Raw genomic sequence first — 19,826 nt, forward strand, 5'->3', positions numbered from 1 at the left:
GCACTGGTTGTATTCCACACCCGCTACTAAAAATAAACTACATATTTTCTCAGAAGCACTGGCTCTTTGTTCCAACTTTTTCTTTTCCTCCCTGGAGTGCACTTCTTTTGTAGTTGAGTAAAGAACTCAAGTTGAGGGTCTGGGGAGATGGCGAGCGCCGCATCCTCGGAAGATGTAGGGAAAAAAGAGGAGGAAAGGGGGAGAAACCCGAGCAGAGCGCAGAGCCAGGCCAGTTGGGAGGTACCCGCAATGAGACGGCGGAGGCAGCGAGCAGCGAAAGGTCGGACCCTACGGGGCCCCTTCCGCGGCCCCTTGGAGAGGGGACACCGGGCGGGACGCGGGCTGCGACGCGCAGCCCGGCGCTGGCAAAACTTCTGGGAGCCTGGCCGGAGGGGCGGGGGGCGGGCCGGCAGAGGGCGGGGCCGGCGCGAGGGGCGGGGTCAGCGCCGAGGCCGCGGGGGCAGCGACTGCGCCGGGCAGCGGGAGCGGCGGCCACGCCATGTGGCTGCTGGGGCCGCTGTGCCTGCTGCTGAGCAGCGCCGCGGGTGAGTGGGGGGCGCGCGGCGAAGTTGCCGCGGGGCGCGGGCCGGTGGCCGGCCGCGATCGCGTCGCCTCCCCGCGCGCGGGCCGTGGCTGCGGGCGTGGGTGTGCGCGGAGAGCGGACCCCGGCGCCAGCTGGCCGGGACCCCGCCGAGGGGCCGCGCGGGGTGCGCTCGGTGCTATTGTGTGGGCTAGCGCGCCGGGTGGCGTGTGTCGGTGTACGCGGGCGGGGCTTTGTGTGCAGCCCCGCGCTGGGAGCCCGGCGGCCGCCCGGATTGGGCGTAGCTCGAGTGTGTCTGTGAGTGTGTCGTGTGTGTTGGGGAGCGGAGGAGGGGAGGGGAAGGGAGAACTCTGCCCTGATCGCGTCTTCCCCGTCGCCCGGGCACTCGGTGCCGCACTGCCCTCCCCCGAAGTCGCCGGCGTGGACCGGTGCCTCAGTCTACCCACTTGCACCGCGCGCGGGCCATCGCCGCTTCCTCCCTCTCCTCCCTGGGACCATGTTTGGTTTGGGCCGAGTGAGATGAAGCAGGGCCGGACCTGGGAATTATTAGTTCTCTCCACTCACCCTGGGAACCCGACCTTTATTTAAGTCCTCTGCCCCCGGGGCTCTGGCCTGTGTATCCTGAGGGCCGGGAGAGCCGCGAGCCTCCTTTCCTCCCAGATAGCGTGCTGTTCCCAGGAACTTTTCTGCTGATGTGGGCACGCTCCGAATTCCAGCTTGGAGCCCTTCCTCCTCAGCCCCTGCCCGTCTGCCTCAGCTGTCAGCGGCCCCTCCTCGGTGCCCCGCCCGCTTTTGGCCCCCTGATGTTTATTTCTGGGCAGCTGATGCCCAGAAAGTGGGTGACAGGGCCCAGGAGTTTTCTTAAGCAGAAATCTGCTCGTCCAGCATTTGTACCATCCTCATCTCTAATTTATGTGATTTTTACCAAATGCTTCTAGCAACTTGCCTGTTGAGATGTGTGTGATGATGTGCTGGTTGGGGAAGACACTCTATTCTGAGCTGTCCCTTGGAGATGTAAGTGCTTTGAAGGGAAGTCTGCGCCTTTCCTAGCAGTCCTGGGCTCTGACCATCATCAGAATCTGCTGGGCAGCCCTGGAACCCCCGCCCCACACCTATGACATCATCCCCACTCTTCTGAGACTCCATTTAGACATCTGCGGGTTTATTCCACTTCCAGTGAGGGGCTGGACCTCCTGTGGCTGCTGTGGGTTAAAAACCAGATTTGGGTCAATGTGCCCCGTTTTTCCTGAGCTATTGGCCACTCTGAGGAAAGAGTTCTGAGGGGTGTTGGGCATCTGCCAGCAGGTGTGAATTATTTGGAGGCCATTAGATCAGACCCATTTCCAGGGCATCTCAGATATGAAGACAGGCCTGGATTCATATACTTGATTCTCACAGCTGTGGCGTATCTCTTGATAATACCAAAGGACAGTCTGGACTCTCCTGTGTGTACAGCTTGTGTGTCAGTGGACACTGTTATTTGTTGCCTCTCCAGTTGGTACTGGGTTGCTTGAGTTGAATCTATGTCTCTAGAAAACATTGGGAAGTTAATTGTGTCCCTCCCTGGGCAGCAGTGATTATGTAGTATGTGTGTACATATAGCACAGAGCTAAAATAAATAAAAGAGTTGTAGTGGGAGGGTACTAGGGGGAGGGAAGGAACAGCCCAACTGTCCCTTGGTGGAGGTTGTCCATTATCTGTGGGCTCTGCATTACCTGTGTGGTTGCTATTTTACAGGAAACGTCTAGGTGGGTTGGAGTGTGCATTTTTCATTTTACTTTAAGCATCATCTTTTAAACATGAGTTCCATTTTGACCCACATGTTGCCAGAAGCAGGGCTGGTCATTTTTCCCAATGTTGGGGTTCATAGCCAGACGAGATACCCTAACCTATCTCATATACTTCAGTGCTCTTCTGAGAATTTGATAAAACAAGAGAGATTGTAAAAGCCAGACTTTGGATTTTTGCCTCCTTTTGAGAGTCTGTAAAAAGAAAGTTGAGGTCAAAGTTGAGCCCTAGTCTGAGCCCTGGGTCTTTGTGAGGCTGGAAGGCCACATGCATTCCTGGAGCAATTTAGAACCCTTTGTTGTTCAGGAACCTTCTCAGACACTTGCATAGTCTGTGTGTGTGTGTGTATGTGTGTGTTTGTTTCTTCCTTTGTTTTAATTGTTTGTGTTAGGGAAATGAAACATTGATTTTGGTTATTATATTTTAATGTATCCTGCTAGAGAGCTCAGCCCCAGTCACAGTGTCTGATGTCTAGTTTTCCTGCATGTGTGTGGACTTGGTGGGTTTAAGTGTGTGCCTCGAGCCATTTCTAATGGTGGCCATGCCAGATGGATGGGCGGCCTCCTCCTGGGTGACCTTTGCCAAGTCTCCCTGACATTTCCCTTCTGTCAGTGAAAAGGCTCCCTTTCCCCCCGTGTGTGCTCCCGGGAGTGTGGGTATTGACCTTTTCTCCTGGAAAGAGCCGCTTAATGGCATGAGGGGTCATTTTGATTTAGTTTTTAACTAGCTAAGTAGTTACAAGGCCCAGAACAGCCCAACCCGGGTAGATGAGACTGTGCACCCAGAGTACAAATAAACACACCTTGCTGCTTTTCATCTTCAAAGAGGTGTGACGGGGCCTTCCTAGTGGGGTGTGAGGTGTTTTTTCCTGATAGCCCACTGGGCCATTTGCTGTGTCATAGGTTGGGGGAGGGACAGGGATGTGAGTAGGAGAGGGTGGGGTGGTAAAATTCTGGGTCTGGAACAGGATAAGTGGACAGGGGGCTTGTATTGTCACCTTCCCAAAACATCTTAAGAGACTTTGAGGCATCAGGAATATTTATAATGAAATGATTTCACTGGAAAGTCCTGACATTTATAACTTTGCCTGTTTGCGTGGGCAAGGGAGAAAAGGGAACCCAGTATTTTTGGTGCATCTCCCGTGTGTGAGAAGCTCTGCTTGCCACCATAAACACACTGTCTTGCTGAGTTTTTGCACTGAGGTCACGTAGCAGGACTATCTATGTTTGATGGTTCTGGAGCAATCAATAACTCCCAGAGCACCACGGGAAGGTGAGTGCTGAGTTAGATTTTAACTCCTCTGGCTTCTCTGGGCCCCACCTGGTCTTTCCCCACCATTCCCAGGATTCCAGTGTGGTGCTGCTGGCCTGGTCTTCTAGAGGCCTTTATGAATTAACATGGTCCTCACCGTCCTCCCAAATCTGGTCATTTTGAGGTCGCTGCTCTGAACACATTCAACTGAGGCCTAAGCTTTCTCCAGAGGACATGTTGGTATGCATGGCAAGAACATAAAATAAATCTCAGTCCTTGAGTCATGTTGGAACTTGGTCAGAATAACTGAGGGCTCTCTTCTGTGTCTATGGTTGGAAAGCCCGGAGGAAAGACACTGCACGCCAGGTCCCCTTGCTGGACCCCAGTGGTGCTTACATAAGGGGTCATTTTTATTCATCAAACTCTCTATTGGTATTTCTCTGTTTGTTATATGTTTATTACATTTTATACATAAATATCAAAGATAACTATATGCCATGGAAGCATCTTAGAGCAACAGAACTGTTTTTAGCTATGGGAAGGCTCCAGGGACAAATGTATTTTTTGGTTTTCATCAAGTTTCTCTCTCTCTCTTTCTCTCTGTGAACTATGTTGGAGCTGTCTGAGCCATTCTAACTGTAGTTCGATTTATTTATTTATTTAGTTTTATTTTTGGTCAGTGCCTTTACCTGACACCCAGGGAGATTATTTTTTAAGAGATGGTGGCTCCTGCGTGTGTGTGCACGTTCCTTTCTTCCATTGGATTCAAAAGAATCTACTCACTTGGGTACTGGGGAGTATCCTTAAATGAGTGTGTTTAGGAGATCAGCCAGATACTTTGAAGATGGTGCTTGATGCTTGATGGTGAATATTGCTTACCAGAAGTGGACTCCCGGGTAAGGTAGCTGCTCAGTCCGAGGGACAGCAAGTTTTCTTTTGAGGTAGGATTGTTGGATTTGTTTCGATGGTGGCAGGAGCCGGGGAGGGTGGGGTTCGTCTAGTGTGGGGTTTTTCAGCCTTGGAACTGCTGACATTTAGGACTACAGAGTTCCTGCTGTGGGGCCAGCCTGGGCATTGTAGGATTTCCTCCAGCATCACTGGTTCTAGATGCCAATAGCAGTCCTGCTTCCCTGCAGTTTTGACCACCAAGATTGTCCCCAGACATTGCCATCTCACCCCTGGTTGAGAATCCCTCATATGGTGGGGGCAAGCCTCCTTGCTATTCATTGCTGCCTGTCCTTAAAACTGCCTTCTGGGTGCAGTGGGTCAACATAGTGCTCTACTCCCAAGGGGCCATCAGGCCTTTGCTTTGTATCTGCAGCCACACAAGTTCAGGGTGAAAACACATTCTTAACTAGAAATGCCCTCAGCACCCACCCCCCGCTTTCCCTTGTACTGTAGTGAAAACTTCTGGAATTTTTGCCTGCAGTTTGGTTCCCTTGAGAGAGACATGTGCTGGGAAAGAGGTAACAGGCAGGTGGCCACTGCCATCAGAAGCCACCTGGCTCCCGGAATGTTAAACTTGGGAAGTTCTCGCAGCCTGGGGCCAGAGGAGAACAGGCTACCTGAGAGTTTGCCTTGGGAGTTGGAGTGTTGAAATCTTTCCCCGGGAAGTTCCCCTTCCTCGGCTCCACAGAGCAGTGATTGTTCTTTCCCTGCGGATTCCTCTTCCAGGTCATCAGAAGGCTGTAGGAGGCCGGGGTTCTGCAGGTGGCGGGGAAAGTTGTCCCCACCAGCGGCAAGCTGGGTTTTCAACGTTTTCCTCTTCCAGTCTCTAAAGTCTTTTTGAAGTGTTGTTTTGTAACTCTTGGGTTCCTCGAAGACGCAGGGCCCTCCAGCGGTCACTGCCTTTGTTCTCTCCCAGGCTTCCTTGAGTTTTTTCCTCTTCCTTTTCTCTTCTCTGCCGCCTTCATCTTTGGGCATGAATTTGCAAGTCAACCCAAGGCAGGACCCAGAGGGGGACGTTGGGCTTCATGGGAAGAGGGGAACATGGTCTCAGTTCAGGTGCCTTTGCTTCTTTCCAAAAGCCTTCTCTGAAGAGGAGCTCTGGCTTCCCAAACATGTGGTTATCATTATCCTTTTTGTTTTTGAGTAAGTAGAAAATTCTTTTTTTTGGGGGGGGCAGTTACTGGTTGATTGATCTCAGGGGTACTGGACCTCTGAGCCACATCCCCAGCAGGGGCTCACTGAGTTGCTTAGTGCCTTGTTGTTGCAAGCTGGCTTTGAACTCCTGCCTCAGCCTCCGGAGCCGCTGGGATTACAGGCATGTGCCACCAGGCCTGGCTGAAAATTCTTCTTAAACCCTCTTGCTTCTGGTGTGATACCAGCTCTGCCCCACCCAGGCCCTGTGTTGTGCTCTAGAAGTGCAAACCTGTGCAGAGCCTGATCTTTGCCCTGGAAGAACCCAGTGATCCACTGATGGGTGTGAGATTGTTTACTGGCTTTTATGGTTATCTGGGGATTGTAGAGGTGCTCCCCACCCCCTCCACCCCTGTACCTTGAAGGAATTTCTAAATGTGAGAATCTTGAGGACCTTGATGGGAACAGAGCTACACAGATGTCACAATTCCTGGTACATATGGATCCCCGGTGTTTGCAGATTTTCAGTGCATACATCATTTTTGAACAGGTTCCGGAGCTGATAATACAGGTCCTAGCTTGCTGCTTTAACTTTCCAGATAAAATGTCCAGGTATGTGTGTTGGTATTCTGAAAGTCTTCTGACTTGAGACTTCTGAGATTTGAGTAATTTCTTCTGTGGCATGTGGACGACAGCCTCCTTTAACTTATGGTCAGACATGTTATGTATGTATGTATACAGTCATCACCCATCATTACTTTGAGAATTGGTTCCAGGATCTGCCTTGGATACCAAAATCCACGGATGCTCACGTTCCCTTGTGTAAAGTGATACGGTATTTGCATAGAATCTAGGTGCGTTATCCCGTATACTTTAAATCATCTCTACGTGACTCTATGATGTCTAACACAATGTAAATGCTGTGTATAAACACTATGTTTTTTCGGGAAAAATGACAAGAAAAGTCTGTATATGTACAGTACAGATGAAATTTTTTCCCCAATAATTTTGATCTGTGGTTGGTTGAATCCACAGGTGTGGAACCTGCAGGTAGATACAGAAGGATGACTGTATTACCCTGGTTTACACACACACACACAAACACACAAGCTCTTACCTCTCTTAGTGCAGATACCACTAGATTGTGCACTTCTTGGGGGCTGGGATCCTGTGTTCAATGTATGTGTCACATTTCTCGCTTCTCAGTGAAGGTTTGCTCTGTTTGGCAGAGTGCCAAGCACTGTACAGGTATTATTTTGTTGTAATCTTCTCAAATTAAAAACACCACCAAAATAGTACACTGAGTACCCGCTCATTATACAGAATTGAAACAAAACAGAAGAAAGGATGATAAAATATTACAAATCTTACTTTCTCTTCCTTTTACACTTCTCTCCTCTTTTATCCATCCCTCTATCTATCTATCTATCTATCTATCTCACTGTCTCACTTCAGCCTTCAGATGGATGGATGTGTAAATACACATGCACATTGAGGGTCATAATTCAATCAGCTCATACCTGTCCACAGTGGTAGTTTTTTTTTAACTGAACTGTTGTATTTCATCAGTTGTTCCTTGAGCCACAGGGCTGGGTCACCTGCCCCTGTTTTTCAGATATCTCTGTTACTCCAGAGCACTTAGCAGTTTCTCACCTTTGCCTGTTCTGCTCGGCTCATGCATGGTGCACCTTCTGTCTCTATCTCGTGCGTGTTTCTGAGGCAGGAATAGCAGCGGTACAGCGTAGCTCTTTGTATCTTTCTCTTTTAGGTCTCTTACAGTGCTTGGCTCCTGCTTTTCGAGAAGAGGTGGAGTTGTACTCATCCAGTCATAGATATTTATTTCACTGTTATCAAGTTGACCATTTTCCTACACAATGATTTTTCATTTCCATGCCGTATTTAAGCATCATCCTTAAATAGACATTCTAAACAGCAGTGTGTCCAGCCAGGGCAGCCAAACAATGTTCCCAACTTGACAGAAGTGATAACACAGAAATGGCTGTGACCAGGTCCACCCAAGCCCCACCAGTGACCAGTAACTCAGCTTCTGCCCTGTGCTGGCAGAAGATGCTGTTGGCCATTAGGCACACCTGGATGTGGGTGATGTTAATATCAAAGGCGAGTCTTCTTAGCTGTCTTTCTTTTAGCTTTTCTGTATCTCCATTCTTTTGAAAGCAGCTTTAATAACATCTTTCTGGGATATGTAGTTTACTCAAATGGTCAAGTGCTCTGCCATCTTACAGATGAGGAAACTAAAAGGTGAAGGCTTTTTCCCCAAGTCCTCAGCAAGTACCAGTGGCTGCATAGTTGGTGCTTGCATCTGCACAACCTGAAATCTGTGCTTTTAACCGCTGGCTCTGTTGCTTTGTTGTTTCTTGTTGTTAGAAGAGGAAGCGTATTGTCTGGATTGTTCTAGAGAATTCCACCATTGGATACTGCTGTCATATTGATGTATTGAGTGAAATGCAGTGATCTGTTAGAGAGCCATTGGAGTGAGGGGGATCCAAAATTGACTTTATTCCGGTGGCCTATCTTTGGTAGATTGAGAATGGTTTTCTGCCATTCCCCCTATGTGGAGAACTTATCCTTATGGGCATTTAAATTGGCCTTTGCAGAGGCTTGATTTATTAAAAGAAACAGTAACATCAATAAACCAATTATTTAGCACCACAAGAATTGACTTTGAATATATTAATGATGGAGAGAATTTTCTTCCCCTTTCATGGAAATATTTCGTTGGAATGAGCAATCGAAAGCCATTTATTGGTAGTCAGTATGTTTCTCAAAGAGTACTGGGTGCCATAGAGAAGGACCCACTGTTTCCAAAGTCTAGAAATAGATTTTTAAAGCAAAATTAAGAGTGCGGATGATAATGCCTCATATAAAAAGAGAAATTTAAAAATCTTAAAAAAAAATTCCCTTCTGACCCTGAGCTGAAGCTTGCATGGGGTAAGTTTTTGCCATCTGATGAAAGGTGTTGGGGCAGGCAAGCATTTCAGGCAGAGCTTGAAGATGACGCTGGGCTTCACGTCCTGTCTTGATACCTCAAAGCAGAGAGCTCTTGTGGGCAGTGGTACCTGGTGGGGAAGTATTACTCCTCATCTAGCAAGTGTCATTCACCATGGGCACACTGGAGTGAACCCCAGAATTTCTCCAGAGAACTGGGAACTAGACTCTCCTTTTCATGAGTCATTGTGATATCAGGAGACTGGTGATAATGTGGGCGCATTTGCTGGCACCCAAGTCCAAGTGTGATTTTTGACAGGCAGCACAGTGTGCAGACGGGGCTGTCTCCTTCCTGGAGACCGGCCACAAAGACGGAGAGCAGCCATTTAGCTTACTCTGGAACAGGCCTTTGGCATCCGGAAGCCGGAGGGATGTGGAATTTATGAATAACTTGATTTAGAAGACTCGAAAACCCTAGGTGCCAGTGCTCCAGGTGGCAGTGGGACACTAGTGTGTGTGTGTTGGCACAGAGAAACGAAAGCACAAAGGGTGTTTAATTTTATTGAGTTAAAAATCCCGGCTCCTTATTATAAGGCCCAGGGAGGTTGGCGTTGGGGGCGTCCGAAGCGCATGGTCTTTGATGGCATCGCTGGAGCATTTCCCTTCAGACTTAGCCTTGAAACACAGCAGTGTTCTCTGGGAGTCGTTAAACTAATTGGAAATGGCTGAAAAATGAGCCCTGGCCACACTTGAAATTCCATAGTTAGAGAAGCCTCATGATGGTTTGGAAAGTTCTAAATTTAACTTTTTTTTTTTTTTTTTAACTATAAGATGAGGGAGTTTGGGGAAGATGGAAGAGTGATTAACAACACAGGGTTTTCATTTCATCAGGACTGAAGCCATAAAAATGGTTGCTGCTAAGGAAGAGAAACCAGAACAAAACTGCATAAGGGATTCCAAAAACACATGTATAAACGCATCATCATAAGTTTGATTAAAAAGTATAGTGGACAGGTGCAGTGGGTAGCTCATGCCTGTAATCCCAGCAGCTCAGGAGGCTGAGGCACGAGTTCAAAGCCAGCCTCAGCAAAAAGCGAGGTGCTAAGCAACTCAGTGAGATCCTGTCTCTAAGTAAAATACAAAATAGGACTGGGGATGTGGCTTCGAGGTCAAATGCCCCTGAGTTCAATCCCCCATCCAAAAAAAAAAAGTATGATACTAACTTGTGAGCCCAGCTGGCAGGGAATGAACTAGAACTGCTACGAATTGATGCTAAGTGCTGTCAAAGGGATAACCCTGTAAACAATGACTTTTGCCTGTGGAACATTCTGTGTCAGTGAAAGAGGGAACTAATCCTGCAGATGTGACTGAGAGACTGCAGCCATTGGTGGCGCCCGTGGAAGGCAGCAGTGATGTGGTAGGATAAAGATCTGGAGTTTTCCAAATGCATTTATGTGACCCAAGTCAATGATAATGACTGTGCAAGAAAAGCTAACGGATGTTGAATATATAAAGAGATAAAGAGGTTGTTCATTTTTTTGAACACTGAACATACCAGAGCAAAGAGATGATCAAAAGTTGGAATATATATTCAGGAAACAGATCACCTCCCAGAAATGGTGGGCCATATCAGTATCTTTTGAAAGGACCTAGGAAGTGCAACAATCCTGGACAGAAAAAGGCTGTCTTCTCCTTTCTCCTGTGATGGAAGTTCCTGACGCAGGTGGAGTCTGTTGCGTCCTTTGATGTCTGCCTGGTCACCTGATTTAGTGTTTGGCATCGAGTCAGCCACACAATAGGGTTTCCTGTAGGTTTCCTGGAGGAAGCAATGGAGGTTAGCTACTCATGGGAGAGTGACTTTGAAGAAGAATAGGACTTGAGGACAGAGTCAGACAGCCTGGGTGAATGAAATTTACCTGATCTAAGCTAACTTTGCCCTCGGGTGACAAAGTGTTGCGGCACTTCTAGGTTTTAGAACAATCTCATTGATCTTCAAAGACCTGTAAAGATCTTTATAAGAAATATGCTTGGCTTAAAAAGACAAAGAAAAAGAGGCCCTTGAGAGGGAAATGGATTATAGCAATTGTAAATGGGGTGATAAATTAGATGGTACATTATGAGGCTAACATGTGGCGTATAAAGAAGGTTTCTGACAGCGTAATGAAAACGGCTGAGCACCTTGATTCCACTTGAAGGGAGTTTACATAGTTGACCGAGTGAATGGAAGAACTTACTAGGAGGAAAAATGAAAATAGTTCTGTTTTATAAAATGTCAGCGTTAAAACATTGAAGAGTAATGAACTTATTCTTCTGCTCAAGTTTAAAAGGAAATAAAAATTTGCTGGTGTACCCGCACAAATGGATTTTGGGAAGGAAGCACATCAATAAATACAATCTTTCAGGGAAATGGAGGGTGATATAAATACATCAATTATAACACTAAATGCAAAACGAAATGTCATTAACCCTTATTTAAAAAAAAAACCACCCACATTTATCTGTTTCTTTGGGGAGGCATAGTAAACACCAAGAGACGTAAAGAGAACGCAAAGTTAGGAAAATAAAATCTTATTATACAAAGGCTACTTTCATGGTATCAGATAAGTAATTTCGTAGCATTAAGCATTAATATAGATAAACAGGGTTATCGCAAATGGCAAACGGTTCATTAAACAACAAACATCTGATCATCCCACATACCAGACAGGAAGAATCGTGAATATGATAGAAGTGTCGAAGGTTCTTTAAGTGTACAATTAGCTAATGCTAATTAAAGGTTAAAGTATTTAGAGAATATAGTTTTAATGCTTTTTTATTTTTAAGGCTTGTGGGAACAGAGAAATGCTGGGATCTAAAGGGTACTGATGTGTCTACAGTTGAGAGTGTGGAGTGGAACTGGCTGGTTCCTCTGGGAGCCCCCAGGGGTCTTTCCCCCATGCACCTGTTCTCTGGATCTGCAAGGAATTGGCTCAGGGAAGCCTTGGGGATAAAATCCTCCCTGCTGATGAGATGAGGGGGTTGATGAAGCGTGGAGTTGAGTGTGGTCAGCCTGAAACCAGTGGCTGCCCAGGGGTGGATCTGCTAGTGGGAACCGGCAGGAGCCCTCGGGGCCTTCATATATGGTTGGGAAAGAAGGGCTTGGAGAAGGAAAGTCTGTTTTTGGTCTTCTCTATTATTAAGCATTGACATTATTTAGATTATTAGAAATCAATTTCCTAGCTAAGTAGAGTGTTTTGTTTTTAAGATTATAGAGTGTGGATTTGGTTGGAGAGCTGTGTGGGCTACCCACCAACAGCATCAGCATCTCCTGAATCAGAATCTGCATTTTAACAAGATCCCCAAGTGACAGGGGAACACAGTAAAGTTGGAGGAGACTGACATGGTGGCAGAGAACATAGGCTTTAGCATGGATCAGGCAGGCTTCAGATTCCAGCTCCCACCTTGACCTTGGGCAGCTTTCTCAAACATTTCCAATCCTCTACATCTTCATGGGTCAGTAGGGATAATGATGGTCCTTATCCCTTAGAGCTATTTTAAATGTGATACTGTATGTGAGCCACTTAGCTTTTACCATTGCTCACTAACTGCTAGTCATTTGTTAGTAGTAATGAGAGGTACAATAAAAATTTGGATAAAAGAATCACGTTAACTTGTAGCATAACGCAGAGGTTGTTCACATATTGGTTTACTGTTGTATTGGATTTTTGTAGTTTTGATCATACATGGCCTATAATTTTACGTCTGTTTTTATCACTTATGAATATAGCATAAGTATTTTTCTGTATTAAATTAATCTGGGAGAACAAATAGAGCCATGCGCTGCTTCATGACGGGGTGAGTTCTGAGAAAGGCTCTGTCGGTGGGTTGCATGCAAACAGAACAGAGAGCTCAGGCAGGCTCAGAAAGGGAGGGTTACTGGATGGGTTTCCTGATGTAGTCAGGAATTCGGTAACTTGACACGTGGGAGGCTGCTGAGGGTGTAACACTGCATACTGTTTTACAGAAAGGTGTTTAATATTTAGTGCGTAAGGAGGAGGAGAACATTTAAACACAGGTTAGAAGGTATAGTACAGATATGTACTGCCCAGTGAGATTTCAGTCAGCAGTGGTCCCCCTATTAATCATATCACCTCGTGGCCTGAGAGCCATCTTGGTTTGTGTAAGTACACTCTGATGGTCACAGAACAGCGTGTTCCTCAACGTGTACCCCGGTCATTAAGCCACGGGACTGTGGTGTCCCATAGTCGTTGGTCGGCATCATCAGGGATGATGTACTCGATCGTGTGTCTGCCATACAGTATGTGACGTGCAGGCCTGTGGGTTTGTTTATACCAGCACCACCACAGACAGGTGAGTGATGTGTTGTCCTCTGTCCATGTTACTGGGCTCTGGAAATCTCTCCGCTCTCTCATGGTCTTGTGGAACCACCTTTGTGTATGTGGTGTGTCATTCACTGAAACTAAGCCAATCCAGTCAAGCCAGGGACAAGCATTCTCATGGATCATGTCCTTGCCTGTACCTTGGGGGTGGTGTTACCTGGCCTGGCTGGTCATGAGGATGGTCACCAGGATGTGGAAACAGCTGGTAGAAGGTAGAATGCTGTCCGTGTCAGTTGCCGAGAGCAGGTTGTATTAAAATGTTGGAAGAGCCTAGTGGCATATTTACCTGTCAACTCTACCTGTCAACTTCACTTCCTAAGGAAGTAGTTTAGGATGTACACAGTGGTTCAGCTGTGGGTGTCTTTGTGGCCTCATTGTTTAGAGTGGCACAACATGGGAGCTGACAAAACGTTCACTCCTGGGGTGAGCTGCCTCATCAGTGTCGTGAGATGCTGAACACGCCATGAGAAGGGGGTTGCAGACCTATGCTCTGTCACACGGTGCCCCTAGCCACCTGTGGTTAATTAAATTTAGTTAAGATGAAATTAAAATGAAAACTTCAGTTTCTCAGCCACACGGGGTCCATTTCAGGTGCTCAGGAGTGGCTACCATATTGGATAGCACAGATGGAGAGCGTGTCCATCACTGCAGAAAGTTCTAGCAGACAGAATTGCCCTAGAAGAATAAACCTTACATGGAAAGAGGATTCTTAGGAAACAGAATGGTTCAAATTAGTAGGGTGTAGGCAGTATAAATCGCGCCATGGGGCTTGGACACAGCCTGCCATTTCTTTATTTTTCTAAATTCAGCCAAATTTGGCCGTAGGTGTCCCCCAGACACCACGAGGTAGAGATTCGGGCTCAGTCTGCGGTTGAGTCCCCTCCTTCTCCTGTGGGTTCTGTCAGGACTCCTGGGTGCCAGGCTGGTTGTTGGTGTCATTATGGCTTTTTGTTCCAAAGCCCATCGCCTAGCATTGGCTCTTACGTTTCCAAACTCTTTAATCCACCACTTTTCCTCTGAATTTTACGGCAGCAGTTTTCAAGGGTTGGTGGAGAAGAAGCCGCTCTACCCTCTCCCTCTTCCGGTGGGTTGGGAATTGAGGTGGGCAAAGGCTGGAAACCGAACAGCAACTTCCCTGACTCCTCCCATCCATTTGCCAGTGCCCGCAGGCCCTGGTGGACGCTACAAGAGGGCGTCATGGCAACCTGCCCCTCCTGGCAGCATGAGGCCTCCTGCACCCTGGTCCGGTGTCCAGATCAAGAGGCCCCTTGTCTCTTTTTGGGTATTTAGCAAACAGTCTGGCCGGCTGGGCTGGGAAGGAATGCTCTCTCCCAGCCTGGTCCTTCCCACAGCTAAATGCAGCCTTAGGGGGGGTGTTTGCTGTCTGGCTGTGTCTGTAGACAGTTTCTCAGGAAAGCTCCCGATTCACCCTTCAAAGCCCAGCCAGCGAGTCTCCTTTTCTAAAAACAGCCCTAACATATTCCCCTCCCGGTACAGAATTAGTCTCAGCTTTTAAACAGCTGCGGCTACCTTATATTCCTTCATGTTGAGTGTAACACCCAGTTTTGAAATTATTTATGGGTGTTCCCTACATTTGAATGGCCATTAAACCCTAAACGATCCTAAAAGTAACCTAAGTGCTTTCAAAAGTATACTTTTCAATTACTTTAAATTCTGGAATTTTTCAAGGATCACGAAAGAACTGAGAATACCGTGACAAACTCGAATGTGCCAAACACAGATCTACCAGGTTTTTAACGTGTGCCGCTTAAACTCAGATTTGCTTTTGAAAAGAAAATTGGATCGCTGATGCCGTCAAAGACTTGCCATGATCCCGTTCCTTTCTATCCCACCCTAGAGGTCACCACTGTCCTCAAGCTGGTATGTATCCTTTCTGTCCATGTTTTTGATCTTTTACCACTGACCTGTGCGCCTACATCCAGTGCATTCCATTTTAACTGTGATGCTTTAGAAAACTAGCGTGCTGCCTGCATTTTTGGCACGGACTTCTCACTTGGTCTTACAGGCCTGAGGTCCATCCCGTTGCCACACAGAGATGTGGTTTATTTTAACGGTGGAGTATTCCACTGTGTGGATGTCCTCGTTCGTTTATTCTCCTCTCCGCAAGACGGTTAGGTTGTTATAGCCACACGACAGTGAAAACCCTGTTCGCGGCAGCAGGACTTTCTCTGGGATAATCATCACTCTCAAAGTGGATCTGCTGATCAAAGGCTCTGCGCGTTTTCAACCTGAGCAGGTGCTGTCGCCGTCTCTAGGAGGCGGTCCCACCCCCTGGCACTCCCATCCTCCACTGGTGGTTTAGGAGAACACCTGTCTCCCCGCATCTCTTCCAACCTCGGGCATTGGAGTTCTGATTTAGTTTCCCCAAGGTACACACTGGTGACTTGCTGTGGTTTGAGTTTTTGCCTCCCCCTGATTTCTAACTGGGGTATGTGGTAGGCTGAGGCCAGGCTGGCCCCGGAAGTGGATATGCGGGTGGAAACCGAGACCACAGAGCACAGGCAGGTTAGAGGTGGTGGCTGCAGTGTGGGCTATGCAAGAATTTCCCAGCCTGAACTCTGGAGCTTAGGGCTGGGGGGTACGGTTTCCTTTTACGTGGATTTTGGGGTTGCACTTGGAGGCCTCTGAAAGAAGTGTGCCCCACTGTGAGAAAGCCAGCAAAGCAATGGGGGTCCCGCTTGGCTTCCAGCAGAGGTGTGGAAGAGTGATGTTTCAGGGCAGACTCAGGACCTGGAGGCCAGGCTGAGTGACCCTGGGCCTGTTGCAGAAGCCAGTGCCTCAGGGGTGTGCTGTACCTGCAAAAGAAAGTTAAGTCTAATCCCAGGCTCATTGCATTTTGGGTGCAAGGGGATGAGATTACACATGGAGGGTGCTTCACTCAGTGCTGACACTTTGTGAACACTCACTGTGTGCTTTGTAATCCGAGCTCTGAGCCTGGGCTTGAGGGTTAGGTGTGGCATTAATTTCAGAATCCCCAGTGCTGCAGTGGGGTGGGTACTCTGAAAATGTTTGTTGAATGACTGTGTGAGTTTCTACTTAGTGACTCTTCAGTTGGCTTCAGTTTGTACAGCTTGTAAGAGCACTGAGAATTCAGGAGGCTGAGGCAGGAGGATCAGGAGTTCAAAGCTGGCTTTAGCGATTAAATAAAGTCTTAAGCAACTTACCGAGACCCTAACTCTAAGGAAAATACTAAAAAGGGCTGGGAATGTGCCTCAGTGGTTGAGAATATTTTTAATGAGGAACTGCTACTGTGGTCTTAAAGCAGAGATGAAGACTGTTGATTTACCTTTGTCTTGAAATTTCTAATCACCAGCCATGAACTTGAAATTAGATTTTTTTTTTGTGACTCTTTGTTTTCATATGGCCTTTAAAAAATGTATTCTTCTTATACTTTGGATGAACAGGGTCATATGACCCACAGGCCCAACCTGTGTGGCCACCATGAGGACTAAGTGTCCCATGATAATTTTTCATATGTGGCTGTGAGGGGGCTCCTAGCTGCTCTGGGAGGCTCTGAAAGCATCCTGGGCTCTCTGCAGTGCCTCCTCTCAAATGCCTCCCTACTGTGGAGCCTTGGAGATTTGCACAGGAAGTGCCCTTTCTCCAAGGATATTTAGGGGAAGACACTGAGGGTTCCCTCTCCTGTCGTGCAGTTTCGTGCACTGGAGAGGTGGAGGGTGGGAGCAGAATGGAAAGAAACGGAAATGTCTTCAGACTCGAGTTATTTGCATCCTAGGACACCACAGGAAGGACAGTAGGTGGATTAAGAACTCAATGTGGGTGGGGAACCGAACAGGGCGAGAGGCTGGTTTCGTAAAATGTATTAAGAACCGGTGCCTCTCAGAAACGGTGCTCTGCGTGAAGATATGGAAATAATGTGGCAAAGACTCAATCGAAAAAGGGCTTAATCAAAAAATATCTCAGAGCCAGGGAGAAGGGAGTGGAGTCATACACTCAACAGGCGGTCAGAACTGTGGGGGGCCGGAAGCCAGCATCAAGGACGAGGGCCTGAAATTCCATTGGAATCCCTTTTTAACTACTGTCCCCTTGCATTGCCTGAGATTGGGGGGATGAACGTATTTGTGGTGTGTGTGTGTGTGTGTGTGTGTGTACCTGCATACCCTGGTCCTAGGAAGAAATTCAACACTGGCTCCGAGAGGTCCTCACACTGCACTCTTCTATCTGGGGTTGTCTCACTGTTTTGTTTTAAAGAACAATTGCTGTTACTCTTGTGTAAGGTGATGTGGTAGGTGTGGTTGTACGTCCAGAGTTTCCCCCGGACCTTAAGTAATTCAGAGTTTGTCAAGAGAGGGGAAATGAGGGCACAGGTGTCAGAGCTGGGTGCTGTATGGTAGGTGCTGCGTGAAGGATTCCAGGATGGCTCGGGATGGTCCCAGGGCCGGGCAAGTGTGCGTTTGACAGCCGTATGTTAGTTCTGCTAGAGTCTTACAAAACAGAGGGAGGCAGATAGAAAGAGGACATAACTTGGCTGTGAGTACTCTTCCTGCTAATGGTGTTTCCCATTATTAGGCACTTACTGTATCCCAGGCCTGGTTTTGTCCAACCCCTTCCAGATCCATAAAAGGCAGGGACTCTCGAGATCATAACTTGACCCCACAGGAGACGGAGTCTCAGAGAGACTGAGCAGCTTGCTGGGACTTGGGCAAGAGCTGGGCTGTCAACCTCGGCTTTTCCCGCTCCCAGCAGCCCCTGCTCTGGTGCTGGGTGGTGATGAGCAGGGCAGAGCCTCCCTGGGGAGGCAGAGTAGACCCCAGGGCCTGGCCTGAGGACCACACAGGCTCTGGAGGCACGTGGGGCCTGGATCTGGAGACCTTGGAGAGCAGTTTCACTTGAGCGGCCAGGAATAGAAGCTGGGCATGCAAATGAGGGTTGAGAAATGGGGCTGGGGAGGAAGTGGAGGCAGCGAGGCGAAACCCATTCCCGGGGCCCTGGGCTCCCAGGCTTGGTTACTGTGGACCAGAAACCTAATGGAAACTGAGAATAAGAGAAATCAAGAAGTTGAGCTCCTGACGTTGGGTCACTTGTTTTTACTTGATCCATGAGGCCATGAGGAAAGCATTATTCTCTATGCTCTCACCACCATCTAATGAAAGAAATCACGTTTTAATAGGACAGGGGAGCAGCAGGTCATCCCCAGAAAACAAGGCCATTCTCTGCGTGGAACGCAGCCAGTCCGGGGAAGCGCTCCCTCTTAACCGGCCCCTCATTTTCTACCCTGTCGCTGACCAGTGAAGGCGTCGCCACCGACAGGGTGTTCTGGTAGGACACATAGGGACATCGCTGGTAGAGACTGTTCCGCCCGGAGGCTGATGCGAGGGAGGAGGCGCTGGGCAGGTGGGAGGATGTGGGCAGGTGGTGTCCAGGTGTGTGGGTAGTTAGGCTTCAGGGAACGGGTTTCTAGAGCAGGGAGGCTTCGGTGTGTGTTGAGGAACTGGGGAGACCTCTGTGACGTCTCGGAGTGAAGAATGCCTGAGAAAGGAGAAGGGGAGACAGGTCAAAGGAGTGGACCTACTTTTTTTTTTTTTTTTTTTTTTAGCACCTGCCAGGTGTGCCTTAGGTGAGAAGTGGCACTGAATGTTCCTAGAATATCTTTGGGCACAGGGACAACATTTCTCCATTTCACAGAGGGGGAAACCAGAGCTCTGGGTGTTCCATGCCTGCATCTCTTCACAACCAAGTCGCAGAGTTGGGGTGTGACAGTAGTGATGTGTCTAGATGCTGCGGTGTTTCCCTTTGAAACTCGTGCAGTTGGTTGTCTTGTGACGATCGTGGTTGGTTCGTTCGGTTCCTGGTCAGTGGCAGAGTGGCCTCCGTCATGTACAGATCTGCATTTGATGAGCCGTCTTTCCCAGAGTGCATCTGGAGTGTCCCCCGAGTGTCCCCAACCCAGCTGCACCGTGGAGTCTGTGCGGCTTCCTCGAGGAGGGCATAGACCTGGGAGTTTCTGCCCCTGGGGAAACTGAGGCTCAGAAAGAGGGCAGCAGATGCAGGTGTGGCCAGGCTCCTAGCCCTGGCCCCGGCCTTGTCCACCCAGGCTCTTCCTGCCGCCACCACGGATCGGTGGCGTGAACCCCAGGGGGCTTCCCTGAACACTCATAATGGAACCTTTGAACAGCTGCCCAAGGCTGGTTTTCAGATTTTCAGCCCTTTTTTCCTCTTCTGATGGAAGCGCTGACTGACTAGCTGGTTAATGGGTCCCCGGATCTCCAGGCCACTGAACTTCCTAATTTTCAGGCATTATCCATGGAGAAAATCCGCTCTGCAGAAGCTCGTGTTTGACTTAATGAGCTCAGTCAAAGGCATCCTCAGGTTGTGGGCAGCGGCTCTGATCGCCGGGATGGGGTTTGGTTTCTACGCGGCGGGAGGAGGGGAAAGGCTTTGGCCATGATTTATTAATCACTTCCTTGGCTGAGTGGCTCGCCTGACTCCCCTGGGAGTCCCGGTGTGGAGGCTGCTTGGGATCAGCCTCAGCAAGGACTCCTGGTCTTAGGGTAGCCTGTGCCGTTTCCTGGGCTTGGTTTCTGGAAGTTTCTGCTCTGACGGGCAGCCATGTGGTGGGACCAGGGCTGCTCACCCAGAGTCAACCCTTTTCTGCTTTCAGAGCAGCCCGTGGGTTCTTTCTTGGCAGAACGAGCTCCTCCAGGGGCGGGGCACTGGGGCCCACGTGCACGGGTGGAGGTCTCTCAGCGAGACGCCCTGATAAAATATCGACACCACTGACTTGGTACCAAGCAAGTCCTGGTTGGTTTGTTTTAAAAGCCTTAACGACACCTCGGCCATGAGGATGCCGGCTGGTTGGC

The 19,826-nt window shown here is 48.4% G+C and overlaps 1 protein-coding gene across 3 annotated transcripts in view; it reads left to right on the forward strand.

Moving 5' to 3' along the window:
* The first annotated feature begins 254 nt into the window (after nucleotides 1-254).
* Nucleotides 255-19,826, forward strand: part of Ldlrad3 (low density lipoprotein receptor class A domain containing 3) — a 228,508-nt gene continuing 208,936 nt past the window's right edge. The window contains exon 1 of one of the 3 annotated variants that reach the window (XM_048788604.1): nucleotides 255-545. In XM_048788604.1, coding sequence (XP_048644561.1) covers nucleotides 500-545 — 46 coding nt within the window. In that variant the 5' untranslated portion in view covers nucleotides 255-499. Of the gene's footprint in view, nucleotides 546-16,442; nucleotides 18,286-19,826 lie in introns of those variants that run through there. The other 2 variants (XM_048788603.1, XM_048788602.1) reach the window with 2 other exon arrangements.

The sequence above is a fragment of the Marmota marmota genome, unplaced genomic scaffold (genome assembly GCF_001458135.2).
Source record: "Marmota marmota marmota unplaced genomic scaffold, marMar, whole genome shotgun sequence".
Lineage (NCBI taxonomy): Eukaryota > Metazoa > Chordata > Mammalia > Rodentia > Sciuridae > Marmota > Marmota marmota.